We start from the raw sequence: 23,803 nt of genomic DNA on the forward strand, positions 1-23,803 counted from the left end.
GTCCTTATGATAGTTTAAACCATTTTTATCTCGTTTCGGGATGCTTGCTTTTACCAAGTTTCCTCGTGGCTACTCTATCATTTTGTGACTTGACAAGCAGCGCCACTCAAACTGCTGCTGCTCTAGACTGTCCTGTTCTATTAATTCTGTTATCAATATGACACCCACTTTGCTGTTACTATAGAGGCTAGAAGTTCTCATAACCTTCTAGCCTCTATACTGTTACATTGGCTTGGAGGTTCTATGCACCTTATGCACCATGCCTGCCACATTTGGGGTATGATAGCACCTATCGCCACTTCACCACCCAGGAGCACCACCTTCTCAAACAAAAATTATGATATCAGAGTCGGCAATCAATAAAGTTTCCTTAATCTGTAGGCTGACGAAAGTTCCACAACGATGTTAGTACATGGCCCACCAGCACAAGTTTAGTCACACACAGAGGCTTCAAAATTTTCTCTACATACTTGACAAAAGGTCAAGTCTGTGACATGCAGTCAACATACATCTCCCCTTCTTTCTCGTCCACCACGTACTTCATGTCGCTTGCACAACCACCGTAGCTTCAAACTCATCTTCGGGCACATGAGGCCGTTTAATTCTTGCCATTCAGCTGCGGAACAATTCACCCGACGATATTGTTGACATAGTCGACCCTGGGAAGTTTTGAGCAGAGTTAATTACCATATTTTCATGATATTTTATTTGTAGTACTTAGCTGTTTCTTTTCATAAACTTCATGCTAGTGCTCATTAGCTATTGTACAATTACTGTACATCTTAAAGCAAAGCTTTATTTTTTTGCAAACCAGCTAGTTTTTCCTTACCGTGGCTGCTGACCAACTGCTGCTGCCGTGTTGTAAAATGGCTCACACCTAACAAAAAAAAAAAAAACTGAATTACGAGCACTCTAATAAAGTTCTTGTCACTGTCACGAGCCTGATGCTGGTGTCAAATTGCATTAAAGACAAGTTGGATGACATGGGCTTGCAGTGAAGACAAGTTGGATGACATGGGCTTGCAGAAGTGATAAAAAGCAGTCTTCTCTAGAAACACTATGGCAGACACAACTAGGATCACATGTGGACAGGTTGCAATGTGCTTTCAAGATGGCAGAGACCATAGCCTAGCACCCGTGATCCATTGAAGACATGCAATTTCATAGGGAAACTGATGCGAACGTGTCTCTTTCAACGAGGCTCTGGGTGCGACTGGTGTACCAAGGCCATAGGCGACCGCCCTCAAATCGAAAGCATTTGCTACTGCTTGCGCCTTGTAAGATGTGAAATCTTTGTCTATCATGGAGAACAGAGACTGTGCCAGTTTAAGAGACACCGGGATTGTTCTGCAGTTTAAAGCCCGTCATCAAAGCGCTTTAGATGTTACAGCTTTAAAACTTACCCCTTTCTGACCATTTTTTGAAATGCAGGAAGAACGGTGAAGTTATGCACTCTATACAACCTGGTAAGCATCTCATTTTGACTGAAATATGTCACCCAAGCACTTGCGGTGTCATTATTTGTGGAGATTACTTTCCCTACCACTTTCAAAAACCCTGAAAAAATACTGAGCTTACATAACTTGATCAATGTAACAAGCAAATCTCTACAATTGCCAATACTAGCCATCTCCTTCCCACCTCGCTAAGTGCCAAGAGCTGCACCATATGATCAATGTGACATTGCGATTGCAGCGCAACTTTCACTATCACAAGCAGAATGTGCCTGCCACGTTGAAATGTAGGCACATCGAGCATGAAAGAAAAAAAAAACGACGCCTACCAAAATATTCCAAGTAGTCCCACATTTTTGATAGGTCGCCCACTTCCTAAACTGTTTTTCCCCTTTCCCATGCTTTTTGCAGAGCCACATGTACAATACTATGCAATCAAAACCAGCGACTGGCACCCACAAAAACCAATCACTAAGTCACCAGTTACTTGTTCAGAGCTCCTGCAAATGCAGCTTCAAGAAAGCCAAGAAGGTTCCAATTCACTTGCATGACTTTTTGCTTGTCTCAGCACCTAATACCATGACTTTTGATCGGGTGCCACGCAAAGCATTTGTAGAAAGTTCTCACTCGCTCACCTGCTATCATCATCGCGACTGTTGTTCCATTAAATCGTCATGTTTGCTCATCGACCACTCTTCCTGTGTGGTCTGTTGGTTCCATGTTTGCTCTTCCTGTGTGGTCCTTCGCGGGTTTCTACAAAATGGTGCCTTGAAACCTGGGAGCTGTATTAATCCCCGACCGAACAGCCCCCAGGACTGACTTACCGGAGTTTCCTACAAAAATTACTCACCGGGAAGATCTGAGTCAACGCAATTGACGGCCCTCATCCACCCACCGACAGTTCCCTGCTACAAGGAGGCGAAGCTGACCATGAATAGGGCACTGCTCAGAACAACGGTAAGCCTCATTTTCGACGATATCGACTTGGCTCTCTGTGAGGCCACAATGGCTCAACTTTGCCTCATGAGCAGCCGTCTTGAAGTGCTTGAGGAGAGGCTTCGTTTTCTAGACAGAAAGATCACAGTACTGATCTCTGACGATGACATATATGAAGAATATACTATTCATGTTTTTTACAGTGATAAACTGGTTACACTAAAGTCTAAAATCAGACTTGCTATTGAGATGAGACAGAGTGCAAACAGTGAAGACGTGTCATAAATCTCGGGAAGCAGAATGACCATCCTATTACTCTTGTGCCTTGAAGCACTGCAAGAAATACAACCGATAAATGATTGTAAGACTAAAGCTATAAGCCACGACCGCACTGAAGAATGTGGCCTCCGCAGCGGGCCACCACTGCCTGCACACACACATGCACACAAAAGAAAGCTCTACAACATTTATTTAAACAGTACAGGGCTCGCAGGAAAATGTTAGGAGCTGTCGTCCTCCTTGCGTTGGTAGGCACTCAACCCGTCCGGATTGACAAAGCTGCACAACTTGCCGTACCGGTGCATCAGTTGCAGGCGTGTGTTGTAGGCATTTCGGAACGGGTCGGTCTTTTTCAGATGAGTTTCCCAGCCCTTTGGATCGTGCCTGACATACCAGGGCTCAATTTTTTTCCGCTCCTGGAAAACAAGAAGAACGGCCATCGTGCTGAACAGTACGGCCTCCTGGCAAGGCTGTCGTCACTGGCTGGCTCTACCATGATACACAGTTGGGGCCCCATATTTGCAAAACTTCTCTTACGTAAGAACATTATTCTTATTGGCCAATGTTCGGGTGCCAACCTCGCATGAGTAATGGTGCAATAACGCGCAAAAGGATAGCCAATTGTGAATGCCACTTGCATCGGAGAAGTTTTGTTGATTTTGGCCCATATTCATAAGATTTTGGCTAAGCTTACGACTATCTTATGTCAAACAGGCAATAGTAAATTAAGAGTACAACTAATAATATATTGTCACAATGTAGTGATGGTGAAGAAACAGGGAGACTACTAGAAAGTGCGAATTGAGAACAAACTCCTTATTGGGTGAGCGTGTCCAAGAATGATAAGCAACGTTCAAGTACAATGAAAGCTGCAAGCACGGTTGCTCGTCATCAAATATACTCTCATGGCTTAAATCGGTCCTGTGTTCACGTACATGCTCACCGCACATTCTAGAGTGATCACTGATGCTCAGGTGCAACTGACTCAATGTGCAACATTATTCGTGTCACACGTGCAATCTGGTTAGACATGGCTTAAATTTGGCAACGACATTGCTAAGTTTTGGATGCACTAAGCGCATCTTGAACAACAGCAGTAACTGAGAGCAGCAATCTGGAAAAGCTTGTCACCAGAAAAAAGTTAAACATTGTATATGAGGTGATATATAATACTCCTACATAGAGAGCATGGTTAAATGGTTAGTCTGTATCAGAAATTACCGTATTTACTTGTATCTAACACACAAACCTTTCTTTAGAGAAAGTGAGTCCAAAAATGACTACGATGCTTCAATCAGAAACGAAATCAAAACCGCATTCACAGTGTTAGCAACAGCCTACCACCATTGCAATCAGAGGAAACGTCATCGTTCACAAGATGACGAGAGAACATGTTTTCGTGAAAGCAGATGTGGTTTCATGTTGCAATCAACTATGACCTGGAGTGCCATTCTCTGGCAATTACTTTCGGAGATATCGCTTTCACAAAATTTCGCACGAATCGCCACCGGATGCATAGGTGTATATGACCAACAGTGTTTCTGGTGCTGTGCCAAGCTTGCTATCTGTACCCAGTGCGTCTTAGTCGCATACTTGGTGCAGAGTCCGGTGAGGTCCGGTGCAGAGTCATGTAAAATCTCGTGAAAGTGATAGTAGTATCAGTAAAAGTGATCGCTCGAGAATACCGCCCCAATGTGCGTGGTATGTGGCCAGTGAAGCACAAATCGCGACAACGACTTGCGACTTGCAGTTTCAGAAACATTTCCTGCCTCATTCGGCCAAAATGTGAGAAAGTGTACCCTGCAATCCATGACATGACACTGATGTGTGGGTGTTCTGGTTTCAGCATGAAAATAAAGATCGAGAAGTTTAGCCCTTATTTTCTCCAATAGTAATCTACCTTCATCCACAAAACAAATGAAAACAGACTTTTGAAAGAATGTTTTTCATCGGTCTAGACTGATTTAGTGCCAGTCCTTAGTTTCCATTTTAAGAGACGTCAAAGATAAAAAATTATCTGAGCCGTGTTAGTAAATTATCTTACTAAAACATAAAAAAATATTGCCCCTACTGAGTGAAGAGTATTCAGAAGACAGAAAAGACAAAAAAGAATGATGTGTGGCAACACCACATTCAGGTTCCTGCACCAGCTTGCTGTGACATCAAGGATTTTGATGGCATCTGCTTAGGCTTAGCTGAATTCTTTATTGGTAAAGTTGGACAGCATAGTATGTACTAAATGAGCAAAAAACTGAAGTTAGCAAATTTCAATACACTACAATGGCCCAAGTATATGAAAATACTTTGATATCCACTGCATCATACTGGTGCATAAGCACTGGGATTTCACTGCAAAATATGAAAAATGGTCCTTCGACCTGTGTTTTCAATAACGAACCTATCATCACAACATAAAAAAAAATTAAGAAGTTTTTAAATACATAATACCGAGTCCAAAATCAGCCAGTGTTCCTTTTAGTGTCAATTTAAGCAATGCACATACGGAAGTGGCAGCACTGTGAATTCAGACTAAGAAGCACTGCTAACAACCATTGCTCGCAGTGAAGGTCGTTGCAGCGAAGCGCCAACAACGCTGCCACCCTAGCGAAAGTGCTCACCCTCAACAGGCGCCCCTCTGCAACGACCAGGTCAAAGTCGAGCTCCTCGTCCCTGCCAATCTCGGCGGCGGTGCGGCATCCGTCCCGTGGAGAGGCCACTACGCGCGGGTAGTTGTCGGTCTCATCCTTGTACTCCACCAAGTGCAGTCGCTTCTCGTCTGCCAGCTGTTGATGCGTCTTCTGCATGGGCACGACACGTTTTTGTTGCAGGAGTCGCCGGATACCTTTCGTACGCACAAAGGCTATGTTTATTATAAGCCTCAACAATAACTTGCTGCATGGAGTTTCCTACAAGAATTACTCAACTCTGTTGGTAATGTCTAGGGGAGCTGCAAGCTTGGCAGTTTAGGTAGAATGGGAATGATGATCATGGATTTGCCTAGACTGTGTCCTTGTGGCTTTAAATGGCTTTGTGACAACGCGGAGTGGTCATTCTCAACAAAATGTTGCACTACAAGTGCAACAATTTGCAAAGGTTATATATATGCACAAGAAGTCATTATTGCCTTCATGCACCCATAGAAATACAGCTGCTTGAAAATTCTCCTTTGTTCCGATTGTGGTGCTTGCACGATTAGTACTGCCTGCAGTTATACAGTGAATTTTTTCTTTACGCATAGAATTTTAGCTGCAAGTATAGGCGCTTGTGGCGTCCTCATCCTCGTCTGTCACACTAAGCTTTATGCACAATGGACTCATACCAACTCACCCAAATCTCAACACTGCTACCGCACATAGCCGGTGCAACATGGTGCCAAGGGGCAACCAAAGAAGCACGGATGTCTCTACCTGGTTGTGGAGACCGAGGATGAAGGCTCGAACAAGATTGGAGGCGGAGCGCGCCCGACATCCCACCAGCTCGGCATGGAGGTCCGTGATGCCCACCAGCTTGCAGATCTCCCGGAAGACTCGCTGACACTTCAGGCCATAGCCTGCAACAACAACAACAAAAGAGAGAGAGAGAGATGTCAAATGGCTGTGCACTTGCTTTACATACAGAGTAAAAAAGAAAATGTTTCTCCAGTCTAACCTCTTGGTTTCTTGCGCACCCAAACTTTCATTGGTCCATACTGTGAGAAGTAGTCATGGTACACTGCAGTGGATAACATTGGGTAGTCGTTCGTGAATGGTGAAGGTAGATTATACTCACACAAGTATAGTGCAAAGGCAATAGCATTATATAAATTGTACGAATCGCTCATGAGATGAAAACACGAATATACTTCTGCCACCCAAGACGTGCACCAAACACTGAAGGCTTGAAGTTATTTACAGTCGTGATATGAGGTTCGCTCATTCCCGATACCCTTTTGACATCATTTCATCCCTAAAAGCACCGTCTAATTTGTCACCCTCCTCGGTTCAATGTCACGCTGCCAGTCTCTTGTTGCTTCAAAAGTTTTCCTATGGCCAGCTTCACTATACAACTTGCATTGACCCTCCATCATACATATATCACAGCACTAGTCACCCTCGTCAGGCTGCTCGCTAATGAGCACACAACTTTGTTTGCTCCATTTTTTTTTTAGTGAACAAACTACTGCAAAGGCTTTCCTCACCACGTCATGGCAGTCAAGCTATCCTCTGAATTACCCCTTTTCACGCAACCACCCTCTTATGTAATAGCCCTAAATAGGGTCCGTCTTTAAGGTTTTAAAGTGATGCAATAAAAAAAACGCACTGACTGAAGGCTGCACAACTCACCTGTGTGGTCCTCGAACCTGTCGATGTACCTCAGCCGCTGTATTGCTTTGTTTTTTGCCTGCGGCAGAAGCACAAGGTTGTTTTCTTCTCAGTATGCACCACAAGCTGCCACTATATACCGTTAATTACACTTATACTATAACTTTAACCAGCATATAGGTGAACACTTTGTCCTTAGGAGAATACCTTAGGAGAAAAAATTTATATATATTCTGCAAAACCATTAATTTCCTAAGGGCTCACTTACATATTAGAAAAATTGTACCATAATGGAAAAAGATATTCTACAGAAGTTAACCCCTTGAGGGCTCACTTCTCTTTTTTCTGAAATGTTGTGCCGTAGTGGCTCGATTCCTGAATGACATGCTTCAACAACATGGTTAGAACACAAAAATATGACTACCACTAATGCAGAAAACCTAATTCAATAAAAGAGATGATGATAAAATTACTACTGCGATCTGCATATAAAAAGCCACAGGCTTGCACAGCGGATGCAGCACAGTCACAGCATAAGCTGAAGGAGCACCTCTATAGTATTTCCATTTCCGGCAACACACACTAGAGGGTCTTTGCGGCGACATCTGTTTGCGTCATTTTCACGAGAACGAACTGAACTGTCCACCCGGCATTGACGGGGAGCTGCGGCTTTTGCTGCTCTCTGCAGAGCGGTCTGCTGAGCCCGACATCTGGTTGTAGCCGCGCACATAGCTCTACAATTCACTTCTTCCACAGCAGTTCGTACTTTGCGAGGAGGCGCCATAACGTGTACCGAAGAGTAAAGACAGCTATCGAGACTACGCAGTGTACACGTGACATCCTTTGACAGCTGGCAGGATACAATGCAACTGCTACGTGTCGTGACACCTGGTAGAATGCAATGCAACTGCAATACAAAGTGTGCCCGTATCGATGCTACGGGGCACGCATCTCACAGTGCGTGACTCCCAGTGTGCTAGGACACCTTTATAGGGCATGTTTACGCAGCAGCTAGCAAGCGCTGCCATGGTGCAGTGGTAGAGCAGCTGACAACCACACAGAGGGCGCGGGTTCGATCCCTGCGGGAACTGGGCATCTTTTTTTTCATTTGTGGCAATATCTGCAAGAACACCGGCGGCAGTGAACAACATCGCCAACCGAAATGGTCATTGGATTGAGCCCATAACAGTTTATGCTGTAAAAGAAAGTTTCCCCGGGGTGTCCCAGCTATCCAGAAAGTATCACAATACCCACTACGAAGTCGGGGCTTCATAAGCCAAGAAGTGATGACTACTCATTGCAAGCTGAAGTTATTGGATCCCCTTAAGGGGTAAACTACAAAATACATTTCATGTGGTCAGTTTGCTCATTCATAATCAAAGACAAAAACCACCTGTACTACTAGGGTAGGTAATGTTGATGAACGATTAACCGATTAAAAGTATCCCGCAAAACAATTAATTTTCATCAACAGCCACCTTTCATTTTATCGACTTAATAAGACATGTTTGATTAATCATTTTCTAGAGTTTGAAAGGAGTGGCGCAGAAATTTTGAAATCATACTATAATGGTGGAGCATGAGCAGTGTGGCTGTGGTAGGGTGACTGCCTGTTTTTGCGAGTCCCGAGTGATGCTAAGCCAAGTGCTCTTCACCCGCTCATCACGCGCCACTGCGCTGCCCAAAGCACGAAGCTTTGAAATGTCCTCACAATCCAAGGCATACTATAGCAACCCAGTCGTTGACCATTGTGTCACTCCTGGCCCATTAAGACGTGGCACAGCAGTTGCACCCACTTGGAGCACATATCTGACATGGCGATGAAGTTTCCGGCAAATCCGTAGCTTCCGGGCATTCGGGCATGCTGGTTGTGTGGTCATTCAAAAAAGGTGTCAGTTTCAGCCAAACAACCCAGCCAATTGATATTCCTTCAGAACTTTTTGTTGGGCTAGTTGGTGCATGTTACTGAAGTGCTAAAGCGCCAAACAGACGACACATGAAGAGATTTTAAGCGCTCGTCCGTGCCTCTTCTTGTGTCATCTGTATGGCGCTTTAGTACTTCAGTGATATTCCTTCGCTCTGTAGAAAAGAGCATGTGACTTAAAATCTTAAATGAGTAATTTTCTTTTCCCCTGTGCATATTGCAACTTCTCACATATTTTAGTAGGACTAAGTGCCATGTTATAACATATTGTTAATCTTCTCAAAGGCCGCTAGTGCCAACTCTATTTAATCTTCAACAAATCAAGAATTATTCTTTATCAAACTTTAAACACTTGTATTTCTAACTTGGTTACGCCTCTCAAACATTGAAATAGGGTCATACAAAAGTAGATAACTGCATTTAAACCTTTTTAAAATGCCCAGCAAACATTTCGTTAACCCAATTAATTGACAAGAAACCCTGCAGTGAAAGCAACTAATTGATTAAAGGCTAACAAATTGAATGATTAATCATTACTCAAATAAAAAATTAATTGACAATCCCTACTTGCTACTTCTCTAAAATATCCAAATTCTCTCTAAGGATGGCTGCTAGTTGCTTTTGATGCCCCACTGTTCATTATTGTGGGTGACAGTCAAGATATCCGAGCTGTAACACTTTATGAATGCACGCGCAACATTGTAGCCAGGCAGTAGGCAACACACACACTGACCACTTAAAGTGCAAGCAAAATCAGTCTTCTCAATTGAAGTTCTCGCCAAATTAATCCCGCCTCTAGAACCAAGCACTGTGGGGCCAGTAAACATGCCCATTGCATGATGAGAAATTGCAATGATATGTGCTGACCTTTATATAACAGCACTGAACCGCTGAATGAACTCTAGTCACTCAACAGACAGAAGTCGGGCAGCATGCTTTTTACATATAACCAGCTTCATTTCATGCTCAATGACAGAGCTATGAGCAAAAACATGAGCTTGTTCTAAGCCGACTATTTGTAGCAAAAGAAGAAGGAAAGAAAAAAAAACAGAGGCGAGAAGGGCTCAAATTAACTAGTGGAATTCACTTGAATGAGGAAGCAAGCAATCCTAAAACCCGGAAGACAACAATTTGTGAGAAACAGAGAGAGAGAGAGAGAGAGAAAGAAATAAAAGTTGCAGTTCTGCCCGAAAGCCAAAGCATTGATTGTGATAGCAAATTAGCAGATAGCTCTATGAAGCAAGGATAGTGGTTTTATCGGGCGTATAAACTTGCAAACATAAGCATACTAAGTAAATTAACAAGCATGATGTAACATGTGCACAAGCAAACCTGAACACATCTCACTCGACGAACATGGAAACTCGCTGTCAAACACTGCAGCGAGGAAGCCCAGCGGCAGAAGCAAGCGAATTGACCTTCATGCTGCGACTCGCACCAACGGGAACTAAGCCGCGAACACAAAGCACACAGCAGACTCTGTCGCTGTTGTAGATGGCTTTCAAGATACGGCGGCTTGGGTGGCCGCACGCGACCGCCCGGGCCACCAGGAGTTAAAGTCTGCCCCCTCTACCTACCCTCCATCTGAAGCCTTGCATGCGATAGAGGACGGCGCGCTTCCTCCCTGCTTTCCTCCCTTGTGTGCGCGAGATTGAGCCGCGATTGCCGGCTCACCCATGCATGCTTTCACTCGCACATACAGCATACAACATGCGGCAATTATTTTATCACCCTTAGATTTTATACAGAACCTCACGAAGACGCCAACAGCAGAAACGCGCCTAGAGTGTCCATCTAATTGCTACTGCAATAAAAGAGGTATCGGATGGCACATGCAAAAGCCCAGGTCGCACATACCACACGCAGTGCTGATCTCGCATCATTTGCTTTGCCGCCTGCGAAACCTGAAAAGAAAGAAATGTGGCTCTCAAAGGGTTGTCAACGTCCTGACTGAATTTTCAAGCATTAAAGCCCCGCAATGCCTGACAGCTAGATAACAAAACACTGTCACAAACAACAAGCAAATATTTTTTTATTGCACATTGAATGGAAAAATGCTAATTAGGTTTTTTTTGCATAAACTACCTTTAGCTACCACACATAGAAAGCTCTCTACCACAAAGATACTAATCGAATCAGGTTGCTTCAGCTCTCGGCTTGCATAAACCTTGAGGCCACATGCACAAACAGAATCCACTAATCTTAGCCGAAAGCAAAATTCAAGACTTTTTTAGCACTCCATGAAACTTCAGAGCTTCCACAGCTTTGAAAAGGGCAGTTGCTTCTTCAAGGGTTTGCAAGGGTTTCAACGACCGCTACGAACCCTGTAAATGTGTCAGGAATAATATGACCTGGGCTAAATGCGCCAGCTGCCGCAGGGAAGGTGGGGAAGCACTTACCAACCAGGCCGTTTTTGTTCCCAACAACTACCAAAGCCTTGTGACGTCGCATCCTACCAAGGTTGCCTGTCATTCGGGTGACTATTCGGAGCTGTCAAAAACAAGCAAGGAATCCAACAGTTATGACTAGGGGTGCGCAAATATTCGACATTTTCAAATAGCGAATCGAATAGTGTCCTATTCGATGCGGTCTTTGAATTGAATAGTCACTATTCGTAAGTGCGAATATTTTTCTATATACTTTTTGAATATTGCAAAACACCAACTGTGCGCATTTAAACGCAAAATTAGAGCAAAATTACACTAAATTTTCACCCCCATGGGGAAAGTATAGACACAAAACATGAGAACTTGTGTAGTGGGGGCAAGCTACATATCTTAGGTAACCATACATTAAGGGCTATACAGCCATAATTTGCGCTCTCTGAAGTCATGTGCATGCGAAGAAACTACTTGTTTGATCCTAATTCTCCTTTTGTGTTTTAATGCGTAAGCATTCTTTGGCGAGTACCCTAGCGAAATCTGTCTGTCAAGCGAAAAATGTAATGCCTTGTATCTGCACAAAAATGTGTAATTTGTGAATTTAGGACATCTAATCATTATAATAGTGTAAATGTAGATGATTGGTAGCTTCACAAGTGATAAGGAACAATTGAAACGAAAGAAAGCTGATGAAATAGAATTTTGTTAGCAAAATCAGATCCATAATGGGAAAAGCATGACAGTTTACCTATATGAATACACGAGGCTTCATAGGAACTCGCACGGGGAAGCCTATGGTAGGGGTGGGCCAACTTTTTTGGAAGGTGGCCTGACTTGAAATTTGGGGTAGGCCTACTTTAATTTGGGGGTGGGCCACCTTCAAACTTAGGGGTTGGCCAACTTGAAATTTGGGGCTGCGCCACATTGAAATTTGGGGTTGGGCCAACTTGAAATTTGGGAGTGGACCAGCTTAAATTTGGGGGTGGGCCAAATTAACTTTGAGGGTCGGCCAACTTAAGTTTGGGGGTAGGCCAAATGAAATTTGGGAAACAAAATCAAAAAGTAACAGCTGAGGCAAAGAATGCTTCAGCATTTATAGGCAATTCTGAGAATTTCTGAATAATTTTTTAATAAACAATGCTTCATAACATACTATATAATGACAGAAACTTGGTAACATTAACAATACTAGGATGTGAACAACATTTAATATTTACTGTGATGATGGTTGTACATTATCTGAACACTATTAAATTTGATTATTTTCTGGCAATATTCGATTCATAATCGATTCAATCTCGAAAATCACTATTTTCACACACCTAGTTATAACATTGGGCGACACATGTCATTTGAAGTAAATGCGAAAACTGCTGTAAAGACCTCCACATGCTAATAATGCAAAGGGCAATTTTGGAGAGTTATGAAATGATGGAAATAAAGAAAATGACAATGCACAATATGACCTTTACAAGATTACAGATTACACGACAGACAGATTCGTTAGTGTCTGAACACAACATGTCAAGCGAAAATTATGCGTCGAAATTCAGTTTTAAAAAAACCTGACATAATTATGCAGGGTGCATACATATGAACTTGTGTGAAAGCTTGAAGTCTGATCAAGAAGTTCCCTCCCAAAATATCTAGTCGACTAGTAATAATTCAAACTTGGCAAATTCCAAATCTAATTAAAATCTGCAACCCTAAGTCGGACAGCTGAAAGGTGCCGCAAAAGAATATGGCTCATTCGTTTCAAGCAATATCCAGAGCTTCACCTTAGTGTACGTTGTACTGACCACTATTACATATCTGTTCTTATTCTAGAAGAGTCAGGTTTAGAACATACACAAAGGAGATGAAATATTTATTTTGTTATTGTTCATATGATAATGACACCATCTTGCTCAAAATGTCCAAAAAAGAAAATTGTGGTTATTAAGACCTGCCAACCCCAGAAATTGCAAAGTGCTGCATTTGAAGCCAAAAAAAATATGAAAATTTGAGGCATTCTAGAAATTGTTATACGATTAAAACAAATTTTTAAATAAAAATGCTCATGATTTGTTCTGTATGGGCGCAAGGAGCACGCACGAACAGAAATATTTATGAAGTGTATTCATGAAACACAACAATGACCAAAATTTAGGCTGCCGTTACGCGGTCGCTCTGGCTCCGCTACCGTTGCATATGAATAGTCGAACAGGTCCAAGAAATCAAGCTCTAAATATTGGTCCGCGAATGTATCTGCATGGAATTAAAATCAGTGTTGCCCTAAGTAACCAAAATACAGTTTTGCCCCATACTGGACACAAATGAAATATAGTAATATTACTGGTATCAATATCACAACTGTAGAACACGTGTAAAAAATCTGGCATTTTATGATGAAATCATACACAGAGGTCATACATCGTACATGAGCCTATAGGTAACAATCACACAAGAAGTCATGTAGACAATCAAGCCTCTTCGGACAAGTTACAGTTGCAAAACTCCTGGTCATTCTGGAAAATTATTTGGGTGGGTGGAAATAGAAGGAAGGTTAATCATTTCTCCATTTCATGTACTCACGATTCTTTGAAAGTGGAGTACTCACCTCAAGGACAATGGTGTCAAATGTGTCAAACGTAACTGGAAAAAAAAAGTGGATGTTTAAGAAAAGACTATAATGAATAACATGCCACATTTAAACTTTTGTTTAGAACAAGCAGCTCTAGCTACATTTGCAAGAATGGTAAAGTGTGGCAAAAAAAAAAGAAAGACAGTTCAAGGCTTGTCACAATTTCATACAGTCAAACCTCAATAAAATGACGTAATGTATTAGTGTTTATATGGAGCCAGCGCCATTGCTGACAGCGGTGAATTCTTTCAACGGAAAAACACACCATCGAACAGCAAGAAGCTCGGTAGCGAATGTCAAAGCAGGTAGGCCTAGCGCTACCACGGTGATGGCTACAGCCACCAGCATTTCTGTGTGCGAAAGCGCCTGTTCGAGGTAGCGAGATAATAAAAATGTCGGCAGTGGTGGCTTCGATAATGTCATTTCGGTGCTCCGGTCGTAGTAAAAAGTTCAAATCAAACGGCGAAGGGTTTTTGCATCCGAAATTTCAGACATTCTTATACATTGACTCTATGTGGCGGTGTTGCAAAGGCGTTTGAATTAGCGAGCATGTCCGAAAAATCGATTGTCGATTCTATATGCTTATAATGAATATTGGATATATTGGTGCAATTTTCATGTCTGGTGCGACTTTTTAAAGTGTGGTTTCGACTGTATGCCCTTTCTGTCATTCCCATGTGTTGCCAAGAATAATGATGAACCAACTTCCAACAATTGTTTATGTTCGCAAAAATGTTCCGTGAAAAATGCACACCATTCTTTGCTTAATTTACCCAGAGCGCATACCTTTTTGGGATACATATGCACTTATTAATGCTGATTAACCTTTAGACGCAACACACAAGCAACAGCCAACTAAGAACAGCAGCGAATGAAAAGTAACACATTGGTTTCAGACCACAGTGACTTCTCCAGCAACCTTGTTGTTGCCGATTTTACCAGCTTCAGAAACATGGCTGGATAAACAAGCAAGTTATATGGTATATGGCATACAGCGCTGTCGTAAAAGGGTGGTAGAGGCACCATCGCAATCTGAGCACGGTCTTGTGCCACCTTTAACACTTTTAATATATTTTTCATGAACCGAATCTACATTTCGTAAAACTTTACACATCATATGTAAACTTGTAGAACAAGCCCACTTTTGTAAAACTATAAAAAAAATTTTGGAGAATGCTTAAGCTTTGCTTGACTGCCTTCTCATGCTTCTGGCAACTGCAGCTTATGTAACCGCAATGTTTTCCTGGAAACGCTGGCGGTGAACGCTATGCACGAAGAGCTTTCTGGTTCCTTTCTTTTCTATCCCCTCCCCCCGCAACGGGCACTGCGGCTGCTGCAGACGCGTGGAGGCGAACGCCATCTGGAAGGCGTTGCAAGGAACCAAGCGGGGAGCGCTGTTCCTACTCGGACCGCAAACGGCAGCTGGAAAAGGGGTTGTGTTTGAGTTTCCACCTAACAGAAGTATGTTTTCCCGTATATTAAAATTACAATCCAGCACTATTATGTCCATAGGTTGTGTGTAAGTCGAATTTGACGAATCTTCCCACGCATTTTCCTTTGAGAAATTCAATGTAGTTCAGGAACGTCCATGCGCCACGTGGAGGGCCTACGCGGTTCGGGATGATTTTTCTCTAATGGACAACGCTGCTGACACCATATTTCCTGCGACACGGTGCCCGTAACACTATGGAATTAAGACTGGGAAGAGTTGCCAGGTACGGAATTATCAGTGTCCGAATAATCAGTCAGCTACTGTGTTCCTCTTTAGCATCTCTTTAAAGTGAACTCTGAAACCTCACATGAAGAAGCAAAATTTCGCCTCTTAAAAAAATATGTTTACAGTTCACACTGGCATGACAATGCACAAAGGCCCAAGTGTATACAGCAAATCTCAGTGCTGGGAGTATGCTCACCGTCTCCGACGGGGTCTGGAGGACCGATGCTGCGCCCGGGCATGCGGTGCCCACTCCAACCACGCTCGAGTGCCGTCAACTTCGGCGGCGAAAAACTGTGCATGGCATTGCGCAGCTCAATGAGCCGTTGTTCGCGCTCCTTGTCTGGTGGCAGTTGCACCCTCTCCACGACTTCACGGCCACGCACGATCGGTGCATTAAGGCCTGGCCAGACCATGTTCACCTTGCCTGCACAACAAAACGAAGCTGCTCTGAGGCGGAGCCATTCTTTGAAGTTTTTCAAAGACGTAAAACGACTGATAGCCGGGCTCGTTGGTGTGCCAACATAATACAGCAAACAGTGCACAAATGGGGCAAAAGAATGAAGGAACAGACGGCACAGACTTTCAACTGAAGTTCAAGCTTTAGCTAGAAGTTGACGTCTGTACTGTACCTTCTTTGAATACTTTGTCCCGTTTGCCACATTGTTTGCAAGCTTACAGCTTTCGGCCAAACTGGTTATCAGCTGCACTGACAAACGCTGGTGAGCGCAGAATGGAGAGAGTGTCTGTACTGTACTGCTGTTTCTACCTCGATCCTCATCTTTCTTTGACACTCACTAATCTTTATCAGTGCAATGTGAACCAATCATCTTAGCGACAAATAATGCCAATCAACCGTTGCACAGGTGAAAACTTTCACACGCACAATCTGTAGGTTGTTTTTGTGCTTCAGACTGAATAATCAAGTGACTTCGTCACGAAATAACAGTGCGAATAATGGGACAGGAAAAGAGCAGACATGACAAAGTGCTGTTCGAACAACTATTTCTTGTCTCTCTTTTTTTTGCACTGTTTTTCTGTCGCAAGGCCATACTACTGAGCTCAAGTGGAGCCAATTTTGTGAGTGAATGAGTAAGAGCGCTTCTCGGGAAACTGTGAACTGTTGTATGTGGCGCCCACACACACACACAACTGTGAACCTTACAGATACAGTCTGGCTTTCAGTGATTTGGCCCTTGTTGTGACTGAATTAAGTCAGTGCAGTGCTCTTCAAAAGTTCTTGCCTGCAGTTACCGTACTCATAACTTGCACTAAACCACGGGTTAGAGGCATTGAACAGAGGAAACTCAAAATTTAACAGTAACGAACCTGAAAAGATGATAAATTCTGGGCTTTGACGCGCCAAACCCCCAATCTAATTATGGGGCACACCATAATTGCTCTGGATCAATCACGATCATGATCTCGTGGGGGTTTTCTAATGTGCACCCAATGCACGGTACGTCATCGTTTTTTGCTTTCCGCCCGCATTAGGACGCGACCGCAGAGAACAGGATCGAACCCGCAACCTCGTGCGCAGCAGCACAACGCCATAGCCGCTGAGCCACAGTGGCGTGTCCGACGAGAAGTTTGACATAAGACAAGACAGCTACCACATTTGTAACTTACAATCACTGCTGAATTACATGCATAGAAGAAGTAGACCTCAGTCTTGCTGCAACAAAGGGGCAGTTATCTACACATTTTTTCTCAAGGTGTTGTTTGGAGCAAGAAGGTCAGACGGAAGGTTTAGAAGTGAGGAACTATGTTGTCCTTAGCCTCCACGTACGCGACCGTTCCCGTGAGGAAGCTTACCGACGCCGAGAACTTGGCCCTTGTTTAGGTCCTTCGCTAGCTTCCGCGAAGAGCCTGCAGCTCGACCTCTTTTGCGGCCCGCATTGCTCACACTTGTCACTCCTTTCCATAACTGCTCGGCGGTAACTGAAAATGACAAACAGACCGATGATATCAGACGTAGCAAAGATACCAGCGATCACGCCGTGGGTTGAACATTGATAGGATTCAATCAGTGCCAAAGTCGGCTGCAACCATGTTCTTTTTGTTAACCAACAGAAATTTAACGTGCACAGGCTACGAAACCACGAAGTGGATTTTAACCGTAATCGCGCAAGTTGAGTAACTTACGTTTCACGAAGAAGCTTGTGCCTCTCACTGCTTCAGCAGAAACTGTAGGTGTGATTGAGGGCTTGAGTAAGCATTCTGCAGTTTTTGCTTGGGCGAAGCAACCTGGTAAAAAAAAAGCAAAAGCACGAAAAAAAATAGCAATTTGCAGCGCGAAAAGCGAAACAACAATTCCTAAAGCCGGCGGCTGCTACCATGTGACTGTTACCCGCCGGTCTAGGCGCGATCAGCAATATGCAAGCTCTTGAAAACTCCGTAAGTACGCGCTCTGAACTGCGATGTGTAAACTACAAAAGGTATGAACAACTCAAATTGAAGGAGAAGTCACCTGTGCTAGGATGAAGAGAGAGCCTTCCGATCAGGCGTGCAAGGCCCGCCATCTTTGTTTGAGGGCACCTTCTCATTATGCATGCTGAGTAGAAACGTCCGCTTTCGGTTTCGGTTCAGTTTATAACCTAAGTGTTTATTTAGCGTAATATTTTTACTTACTAGTATATCAAATTACCTTTACTGACAGTTAAGCTTTTAGTAGCTTTTGTTAGATTGTAACTATACATGGTCAACCCGGCAGTCGTGGTAGTCGTGGCGAAACTAGCGGTCTGCTAGCGGCTAATCTCAGCGCGTGACGGTTGCCGCCGAAATAATTTCGTTTCTTGTTTTGCCGCCTAGTTGTCGCGATTGGTTCATGCGTTTTCCCATGGTTTACCGTTTACCTTCACGAACACGCTATAACAAAATATGTTTCGTTAACCAAATTCGCTGGTTTTTCTCGTAGACGCAGCGCCCTTTGATGTCGCTGCCGAGTTGACTATATTGTAACATGGCTGCAGTTTACTTAAGGTCCGTTTTCGAGTACGCCTACAAGCGCAGATTTCTCCGGCTCGGCGTGCCGTTCATGGTAAGCTTCTCGATTGGCCTTGATAGGACGAGCATACAAGACATATGCAAAGTGCATTAGTGAGGGAATGCACAAAATGGGTTCTCACAGCGATGTTTTGGCTAAGCACAGAGCCCTACTCACCGATCGTCTGCTACAACCGGCGTGATTTCCGCACTCACGGACCGGTATGCGCAATCGCTAACGTGAGTGACGTACGCGTGATTCAGGCCCGGACATTAAGCTCCGGCATGTTTAGAAAGTGACTGGCAGGTATGTTTCACCAGCTCCATCAATGTCAGTTGCACCGATTAATCTTCTGGCAGCAGAGGGTCCGCTTGCAAGCGTTCGTGCGTGCAAAGGTATGCTTTCTGCATTATTACTTTCTTTTACAACCTCCCTCCATTCTACAAGCGCCGCACGAGCACATGTTACAGTTCGTGAGAAAGACGGATCGGCGTGCGCGATCTGCCACGTGTTTTCTTTCCCATATAACCAGCCCCTTCCCCATGCAGGGTAGTAGACCGCGGATCTGTGCTTATTTTTCCTCTCTCCTTGAAAGGCAGTCGCGGTATGAATGATCCCACATCGCTAGCTATCTGAAGCAATCCTGTGTTCAAAATTACGAGCAGTAAACAGCGCTAAACAACAGGACAAAGAGAGGGACACAGACAACAGCGCATGACTAACAACCAATTAAGTGTCTTTATTCTTTCAGTCAGCATATATATACTCCACCGCTATCTCAAAGCACAGAATCAACAGAATTCAGCAAGCGCAGGGGCAAAAATTGCAATTGAGAAAGCAATAGCGGTGTTGACTGAAGTCAGCGCTGTTGTCTGTGTCCCTCTCTTTGACCTGTTGTTTACCGCTGTTTACTGCTCGTAATAATGAACCAACCAGCCCAAATGCGTACTCTTCTGCGTTCAAAGGCATTCCTAGTTTGTGTCCTTTCAGGCTCCTGATATATGTAGCATTCACTTCTTTTGAAGACCTTCAGGGCAACTGAAAAGTGTGGCTTGTACATGTTTTACACGCATAACGTGGCACTGGATGCTTACAAATCTGAGCTTGATGTGTATGAGCGACTATGTTATAATAGAAAATTGGGTTATCGCAGGACATACGAATGAATATCATAATTCTGTTGTCGAAGGCAAGCCGAGTTCTGCAAAACTTGGTACACACGTAGCTGCTACACACATTCGGTACAGTGAGTCTACAGCCAGGATTTGCCGGTGCTTAGAATTGACTCTCTCTGTCTAAGCTACATATTGCACTTCATTTGTATTGCGCTTTTATGCAACAACAGTGGAAGTCACCGTCTTCATGCGGATTGCAGTCATCGTTATGATTATCGCACCTTTGGCAAATTGGGCTCTCCTAGAAGATCGTGCTGGTGCCTATCGCCTTAGTTTCAAGCAAGACAAGCCTCTACACCAAGTGCGGATTACTTATACAAGCTACACACAATTTTGTGCAGAGCTTGGATAGTTGGACTGATTCATTATGACAAAGAGAAAAAGAAAAGGTTTGTTGAAGAAGAAGAGATTGTAGCAGTTGTGGAGACTAGGCAAGCTATACAAAGTGGGCCATCAAGTCTCTTTTCTTTTCCTAGTAGTTCATACTGTCTGCAACAAAAGTTTTATTTGATGCTATATTAAGCCAAGAGATAATGAAACCAAAAAGAATGCACAGGGAATGTTATTTGTTCTTTTAATTGAAGTGTATACATGACAACCAAAGGGAAATGAAAGTGGACAAAAGAGAAAAGCATAACGCTGGTTGGTTCAGCTCCTGTTTGGCAGCAAGTCCTTTAGTCCATTTTTATCATTTCTACACTGCATTGATTGTGACAACTAACAAAAATTGGTCTCCTCGGTTCCTTCTCTTCCCACTCCTTGATGCTATGTGGCATATATGCTTGCCAAGTAGAAATAGTATGATCATGTGTTGTAGTGTTGTGTGCTTGTTACTCATCCAATAAATACTTTCAAATTTTTCTCCTAGGTCTTCATGATTGGTGGATCTATAGGCCTTAAGCAGTTTACTTCACTACGCTACGAGTACAGGAAACAACAGGTCTGTAGCATGAGTCCATTAAATCTGGATGTCTATTTCATGTTAACTAATTTGACTGAAAAACAAACAAATAAGCTCATTAAGCACTTCATAGTGATCCTTCATTAAATAATTTATGCATTCATTGATCGCAGCCAAACTCATTGACGTTTTTGAGACTCCAGTTTCAGACTGCAGTTTAGTTCTTATGCATTGGTACAATTCCTTGTTTTTAGCATAATCGTAAGTTTTGAAATGATACAGGATTTTCCATAATCAACAACATACCTGCGAACTTTTACAATTTCATCATAAAATACCCTAGTTTTCAGGGCTTGCTTACGATTGTTGTGATGATACCAATAATTAAAGAAAAAAATTATTTGCATTTAGTTTGCAGTAAATGTAACTACAAAAAACAGATGCAATTGCCGACCGATTTTCCAATCCTACCTATGGTACTGCCAGCCACTTCATAGAACAAATGCATAAATATAAAGGCAATAGAAATTTTGGCTGCCATTATATGAATATTTCATAAATAAACAATTTATGAATGTATTTTTGTTTTTCTGTAGCACATCATTCTAGCTGCGACTTAAGAGCGGAGTTGTTCACAGCGTTTATGTGAAACGGTGTGTGCCAAATTTTTCATAGAGTCAACGTCTTAAGTAATGAAAGCAAATTTATTTCTCAACAAATGTTAGTATTTTCTGGGGGGCTTCAACTATAGTATTTTTCATATTTAAGGGTTCTCAGGCTTGTGAATAATTTTCTAGCCTCAGATAGGTACTGCCCCAATCTAGGGTGCATTTTAGCCTCGGCATAAAGTTTTCAAAGTGACATTTCCAGCCATTTAACATTCCTGCACAATTTTCTGACGTGCCAAGTATCCACTTGCTGTAAGAGCAAGTGGATACCACATATTTGCTATTCCAAAAGTGCGATGCGCTCATCAGCGTTTGGAGTAATGTCCTTCTAAGGGTTTGTGATGTGGGCGTGCACATGGCAATATTAGTCTTTCTCTTGTGTATTTCATTTCTTCGCCCAGGGGCTGACCTTTTATCGCATATTTCATTCCATGTCCCGCTCTGCATGGCATTCAGTTCACAAAAGAGGATGCCGAAGCAGCTGGCATCAAAATGAAGGAACCTGAGGAGGTCACTATAGAAGCTGTCTACAAGGCAAGTGCTGGTGTTTTTTTTTTTTTTTTCTCAGTGTTATGGGTGAATGTGCTCTTGAAATATCGGAAATATGAACGAACAGCTCAGGATGGGAAGAATGACGCTATGAACAAAGCTTGCATTTACAGATCTGGCTTATGCGGTCCTTGCGTACGACTTCATCAATATTATTTTTGTCACGTAATGTTTTCTGTTGACATAGAAAAATTAATTTGTTGTTTGCATACCTAACATCTCCCTTTCTCTAAGGATTACTTTGGACTAACTGGAATATGATTTTATAGAAATAAATGGAAGTTACCAGATTTCTCTCTCTCTTTTTGTTCACAACTCCTACAACTAACTGCATGACCTCAAAGATGATGACAAGCAGAAGGAGCTCCTGTCTTGAGAACTAGGAGCAGGGTTTGGCTATGGGCTAGTTGGTATTCCATTGCTAACATGACTTACCACACGTACATAGACAAGGGGACAAAAAGAACGTTTTCGTCGTTACTTCTGTCCCCTCGTCTATGTGTGCGCTGTAAAAACACGTTTGCAAGAGAACTAGGACTTGTTTTCACGTTATTGGTTGACACCGTCAGGATAATTACTGCTCAGACTTGGCATCTAAATGATCTGTGGAGGAAAATAGTGTTTAGGCTCCAAAATAAGTTGGCGGGATGGACATCTTTGCAGCATTGTGCACTGCAGTGAAGCTAGCTCACACTATCTCAACTGCTCCATGTTTAGGTGCACACTGTTGCACTGCAAATGTGGCATGGGGGTAATTCTTTCAGTTAGCCTTTTTATACAGAAATCTGCAGAAGTAAAGTAGCCATGTGTACATTGCTCTGTGGGCCAAACCGTTGGCTTGTTTACACTAAAATGTCTTGTGAGGGGGTGGGGGCAATTTTGTGTTTGTCAGTACCACATTCAGATGCAGTAATTGCTGTTTTTGTTCAGAATAGCGACAGTCTGCAGTAATGTGACATTGGCAGATAACACCACAGTTGCAGTGCTGAGAAAATATACACTCTTCGTCCAGCATTGACGCAGATGCTGCATACTTCTGAGTTATTCTAAATGAAGTAGGCAAGTATCACACACAAACACGGTATTATTTGGAAGACACGATAAAGTGCCATTTATATATAAGTATTGTCTCTAAACAAGCCAGCAGTTAAGCCCAAAGGACCATGTTATGCATGGCTTCCTTTAATCATTCAGCATGGTGAATTAAATTGATGCACTTACGACTTGAATAATTACGTACCTGACATTTCTCTCTCCTTGCCTGCTTGAAAATTTCTCTCTTGCAGGAGGTGCAGTCCATCGACATTGAGAACTGGAAGAATGTTCGCGGGCCCCGGCCGTGGGAAGAGGGCAACGAGTACAACAAGCTTCTCAAAGAGCGTCAAGCGATGAAGCAGCAGTCTGGAAAGTCATAATACCTAGTCTATAGAATTGTAGGAATGAACATTACGCTGTACAGTTATCTGGCCACATTTCATGGTGGGTCTGAAATAAAGTGCTGCTTGTTTTTGTGTACTTTCACACCTTTGTCTTTCCCTTCCAACCTTGCTATATTGCAACGAACAGTTACTGCCCTTCGTCAACAGCAGCAGCAGTTCATTAGCATTAACACTTTGTTGCAACTTTTTCAACTCAATGAAAATGACTATTTTTCGATAGAAGGAGATAGGGAAGACGCAGGAGAAAGGCTGGACCACAAGACCTTGAGTATAGCCTCCTTCGCCGCAGGGAAAACAGATTATTTACATACCGTAAGATCACGAGCAAACCTTCCTACCCATGCCACGCGTTTGCTACAACTAACTGTGGCCGTGCATTTCGCCTTTGCCAAACCCAGTACATCCAGGATGTCCTTAGAGTGCAGCTTGCTTTTAGCACAATAGCGGGCCCCATATCGCATGAAATCCAGTGG

The 23,803-nt window shown here is 43.0% G+C and overlaps 2 protein-coding genes across 2 annotated transcripts in view; one reads left to right on the forward strand and one right to left on the reverse strand.

Moving 5' to 3' along the window:
* l(3)neo43 (cytochrome c oxidase assembly protein COX16 homolog l(3)neo43) overlaps positions 1-23,406 on the forward strand; it is a 58,521-nt gene extending 35,115 nt beyond the window's left edge. The window contains exons 2-5 of the mRNA XM_075699293.1: positions 18,462-18,652; positions 20,642-20,713; positions 21,799-21,876; positions 23,178-23,406. Of these exons, the coding sequence (XP_075555408.1) occupies positions 18,575-18,652; positions 20,642-20,713; positions 21,799-21,876; positions 23,178-23,306 (357 nt within the window). The 5' untranslated portion in view covers positions 18,462-18,574 and the 3' untranslated portion in view covers positions 23,307-23,406. The remainder of the gene's footprint in view (positions 1-18,461; positions 18,653-20,641; positions 20,714-21,798; positions 21,877-23,177) is intronic.
* mRpS5 (mitochondrial ribosomal protein S5) lies at positions 2,842-18,167 on the reverse strand. Its single transcript, XM_075699292.1, has 12 exons — positions 18,083-18,167; positions 17,758-17,859; positions 17,428-17,553; positions 15,812-16,039; positions 13,875-13,909; positions 11,294-11,384; positions 10,752-10,798; positions 6,992-7,049; positions 6,318-6,380; positions 6,077-6,219; positions 5,288-5,467; positions 2,842-3,085 (listed from the first exon to the last, which is right to left on the reverse strand). The coding sequence occupies exons 1-12, from the start codon at positions 18,156-18,158 to the stop codon at positions 2,891-2,893; spliced, it is 1,344 nt and encodes a 447-aa protein (XP_075555407.1). The 5' UTR covers positions 18,159-18,167; the 3' UTR covers positions 2,842-2,890.
* Positions 23,407-23,803: the final 397 nt, after the last annotated feature.

Source organism: Dermacentor variabilis, chromosome 7 (assembly GCF_050947875.1).
Source record: "Dermacentor variabilis isolate Ectoservices chromosome 7, ASM5094787v1, whole genome shotgun sequence".
Taxonomy (NCBI): domain Eukaryota; kingdom Metazoa; phylum Arthropoda; class Arachnida; order Ixodida; family Ixodidae; genus Dermacentor; species Dermacentor variabilis.